The 4,641-nt window shown below is 51.7% G+C and overlaps 1 protein-coding gene across 1 annotated transcript in view; it reads right to left on the bottom strand.

Annotated features, from left to right (window-relative positions):
• Positions 1-4,641, bottom strand: part of ADCY9 (adenylate cyclase 9) — a 201,943-nt gene that overhangs the window by 32,820 nt on the left and 164,482 nt on the right. The window contains exons 4-5 of the mRNA XM_011982563.1: positions 2,992-3,096; positions 1,743-1,960 (exon numbers count right to left, since the gene is read on the bottom strand). Coding sequence (XP_011837953.1) covers positions 1,743-1,960; positions 2,992-3,096 — 323 coding nt within the window. The remainder of the gene's footprint in view (positions 1-1,742; positions 1,961-2,991; positions 3,097-4,641) is intronic.

Raw genomic sequence — 4,641 nt, 5'->3', positions numbered from 1 at the left:
AGATGGCGCCACTGTACTCCAGCCTGGGCAACACAGCAAGACTACATCTCAAAAAAAGAAAAAGAAAAAATGAAGTAAATCAGGTGAAATACGTCACGTGCCTCACGTGCACCCAACACAAAGTAGAGCTCATCACGTGTGCCCCTTCCTCTCCTTGCAGCACAGCAGACACTCTCCTTTCTGTGACACGTATCCAGTAACTTCCTACATCCTCAGACTCAGAAGAGAAATAATTCTGTCCCAGGCCATTGATCCTCTCTCCTCCTGACTCAGGGACTGTGGTCTGAGAAGAGCCACCACACAGCTGCAGAGAGGACGTGCACAACGCCACATTTTAGCAGACAAGTGGCAGAAGTGACCCTGCTATAAGCTGTGCTGCTCCATTTATTTATTTATTATTTATTTTTTGAGACAGAATCTCGCTCTGTTGTCCAGGCTGGAGCACAGTGGGGGGATCTTGGCTCACTGCAGCCTCTGCCTCGCAGGTTCCAGCGATTCTCCTAGGTCAGTCTCCTGAGTAGCTGGGATTACAGGCACCTGCCACCATGCCCAGGTAATTTTTGTATTTGCAGTCGAGACGGGGGTTTCACCTTGTTGGCCAAGCTGGTCTTGAACTCCTGACTTCAGGTGATCTACCTGCCTCGGCCTCCCAAAGTGCTGGGATTACAGGCGTGAGCCACCACGCCCGGCTGAAAATCACCCTTTGAGGCATCATAGTGAAGACTGAGGCAAGAATCATCCGTGAATGCTAAATCTAGGGAATTCTGATGGGGAATGAAATATTTACAAGATCTTCAAGTATCTTCCCACAGATTGCTTATTAGTCATAAGAGGAAGATAATAACCCTAGATCAGAGAACCTGGCACCACCTTGCCTAATTAAAATTAGTATCACTAATGAGGAACACACGGGCACCACGTGTCCCTGGAAAGGACACCCTGAGAAGGACATGGCATCCCTTCTGTAGTCTCTGCCTGGCCAGAGGGAGAGCCTGAATCTAACCAACCCAACTTCAGGAATATTTGATAAAAGGACTGGGCCTGTATATTTCAAAATGTAAACATTAGGCTGGGCACAGGTTCACACCTGTAATCCCAGCACTTTGGGAGGCCAAGGAGGGCAGATCACCTGAGGCCAAGAGCTCGAGACCTGCCTGGCCAACATGTTAAAAATCCACCTGTACTAAAAACACAAAAATTATCTGGGCATCGTTGTGTGTACCTGTAGTCCCAGCTACCTGAGAGGCTGATGCAGGAGAATCACTTCAACTCGGGAGGCAGAGGTTGCAGTGAACTGAGATTGAGCCACTGCACTACAGCCCGGGCAACACAGCAAGACCTAGTCTTTAAAAAAAAAAAAAAAAAAAAAAGCCAGGTGTGGTGGCTCACGCCTGTAATCCCAGCTCTCTGGGAGGCTGGGGTAGGTGGATCACCTAGGTCAGGAGTTGGAGACCAGCCTGGCCCACGGGTGAAATTCCGTCTCTATACTAAAAACACAAAAATTAGCCAGGCGTGGTGGTGGCTGCCAGTAATCCCAGCTACTCGGGAGGCTGAGGCAGGAGAATCCCTTGAACCTGGGAGGTGGAGGCTTCAGTGAGCTAAGATCGCGCCACTGCACTCCAGCCTGGGCGACAGAGCGAGACTCCGTCTTAAAAAAAAAAAAAAAAAAAAAAAAAAAAAAAAAAGGCAGAGAGGCTTCTGCCTGCAACCTTTGCTTTTTCCCAGACAGGCCCCAATCGTACCTGTCTTCTTTGATAACGTCCACAAAGTGGGCGTCCGTTTTCTCCCGGATGTTCTTGAACCTCAGCGGAAGGAGAGCCGACTGGTCCAGGCTCACCCCTGCCCACCTTCCCTTCTCCTGCAAGATCTCACACAGAGAGGTCTGACTGTTGGTGAGCTTCTCCTCTTGGGGAGGGCTCAGAAGCCCGTTCTGAGTTTTGGGATTAGGTCCTCCAGAAGCCTGCCTCGAGACAAAGAGGACGCAGACACGGGAAGTGAAGTGGCACCGGGCACTGGGCACGCACGCCGGTCCCACCCTGACCTCTGCTGCGGGGCCCCACTGCACTGGGCGTGCGACCTTCTGCCCTGCAAGGGCCCCCCGCCGCCCTGTGCCTGCAGACCTGCTCCAATCCCAGCCCTGACTACCCGTCTGCTCCTCCCTGTTACCCAACAGCGCCCAGTGGTAATGCTGCGTGTTCAGGCCGCCAGGAAAGTGAGGCATGGGGAGAGTTGATGAGGAGGTGGAGGGGAAGGGAGGAAAGTGAGGAGCCCAGGCCCCCTGAGTCTGCTTAGGCCAGCACCAGGGTTCCGGGGACAGGGTGCATGGGTTGGGGGGCTGGGAGAAGTATGACAAGGGGTCCAGGGCTGTCAGGGCACAGGGAAGGTGGATGGAAACAGGGGCTTGTGTTCAGGGTGTCCACTGTGGCTGTGGGAAGACACGGGGTGACCTGTACCCACAATCCTTTGGCAGATGGAGGATGAGAGCCTGCGCCCCAGGGGAGCCCCCTGCATGAGCCCCCGACAGGCTCTCATGGGTGGGCTCAGTCCTGGCCCTGATGTCCAAGTCTGGTTTTCCTGGCAGCCTTCCTGCCACCTGCCCTAACTCCCACCCTCTCTCTTCACCCAGCCTTTCTCGCTGTGAAGACCCCCTCTTGTCTCCGCCCGTCTGTATTCTAGCATAAATTGAGCCCAGCTTCCAGTACCACAAATTTCCCCCGAAACGCTCGAATCCACGCGTTTTAAACCCTTACTGGCCTTTAACGGAGTCCCGCCCAGCTCCGCCCCTGAGCGCTGGATTCCACGTGGGTTCCTGCGGACCCTCCCTCGAGCTCCCTGCCGGTCTCTTCAACACCCAGAGGACTCGTGGGTGCGGAGTGCTGTTACCCAAGAGGAGTTACTCTCAGAACTAAGAAGCCGACAAGACAGGAATGTCACCTTGGGTGGATGCGCCAGGAGAGGAACTGACAGGAACAACAGCCATGAGCTTGTTACCTTGGTGCTGTTTTTATGCTCGTCTTGGCAGCCGTTTTGAGGTGCTCCTCCCTCGGCGCCGGCTTCAGATTTGGGAGCAAATGTGATTCCGCATGAAGGGCAGGTCTAGAGGAAAAACACAGACTGTGGGGACACACCCAGAAACCACGACTGCCCCCCTGAATTCAGGCAGGCCCCGCTGTTGCAATCTGCCGTCACGCAGCATGGTGGTGAGCAAGGGGAAGGCGCACAGAACCACTCGGGGAAGAGCTGAAAGCCACCTGTGACAATGGAAACACACAGAAACCCGGGCACGAACGCAGCGTGACCCGAAACGTGGCACCGGGAATGTTCACTGACTGGACAACGGATCAACAAACTGTGGTCTATTCGAACGATGGGCTGTTAGCCACGAAAAAGATGGACACACTGACGCCTGCTGCAGCACGGTGAGGGAGGCCAGACACAGCACAGATACTACGTGATCCCGTCTACGTGAACTATTCAGAAAAGGTGAATCCTTAGAGGGAGAAGGCAGATTCATGGTGACCAGGCGGGATGGGGGCAGGAAGGGGGAGTGGCTGCTAAGGGGTATGGGGTTTGCTACGGTTCAAATGTTTGTGTCTCCTCAAAAGTCAGATGCTGAAATCCTAATTCCCAAGGGGATGGCATTGGGGGGGCAAAGCCTTGGGAGGTAATTAGGTCATGGGGGACAAGCCTTCAAAATGGGATTAGTGCCCTCATAAAAGAGGCCCCAGAGAAATCCCTCGTCCCTCCCGCCCTGGGAGAAGGCACCATCTGGGAAACAGGAACGGGTCCTCACTGGACACTGAATCTTCTGGGACCTTGATCTCGGACTTCCCAGCCTCCAGAACTGTGAGAAATATATTTCTGTTGTTTAAAAGCCACCTGGTTTGTGGTATTTCAACAGGGTTTCTCTTTGGGATGATAAAAATGTTCTAAAATTGACCATGGTGATGGTTGTACAACCTTTTGCTAAATATACTAAAAACCACTGAACTGTACACTTTAAAAAGATTTATTTTTTAATTTTTTTTGAGATGGAGTTTCACTCTTGTTGCCCAGGCTGGAGTACAGTGGCACGATCTTGGCTCACTGCAACCTCCGCCTCCTGGGTTCAAGTGATTCTCCTGCCTCAGCCTCCCAAGTAGTTGGGATTACAGGCACCCGCCACCACACCTGGCTAATTTTTGTGTGTTTTTAGTAGAAATGCGGTTTTGCCATGTTGGCCAGGCTAGTCTTGAGCTCCTGACCTCAGGTGATCCACCCATCTTGGCCTCCCAAACTGCTGGGATTACAGGCACGAGCCACCACGCCTAGCCAAAAAGATCCATGTTATAGTATGTGAATTATATCTCAACAAAGCTGTTATTAAGTAAATAAAGTGGTCACCAACTATGCTAGGACACAAATCCAAGGTTCTTAAGCTCCATGTGATGGTGAGCTAGTCTCATAAGATGGGCTGAATAATCAGAGGTACATGATTTCCAGATCTAGGAGTAATTAAAAGTTTATAGGAATTAATGGACCTAGAAAAGAGAAGGCAAGATTTAATACAGGTACACTAAAAAGAACAAAGCCTTTATTTCTCACAAACTAGGATTCAAACCCTAGTCAAGTACTTACTAGCTAGGAGACTCTGTTCAAATC

This window comes from Mandrillus leucophaeus, unplaced genomic scaffold (assembly GCF_000951045.1).
Source record: "Mandrillus leucophaeus isolate KB7577 unplaced genomic scaffold, Mleu.le_1.0 Scaffold240, whole genome shotgun sequence".
Classification (NCBI taxonomy): domain Eukaryota; kingdom Metazoa; phylum Chordata; class Mammalia; order Primates; family Cercopithecidae; genus Mandrillus; species Mandrillus leucophaeus.
Note: the sequence above shows the minus strand (reverse complement) of the source record. Positions and strands in the feature narration are given on the sequence as shown.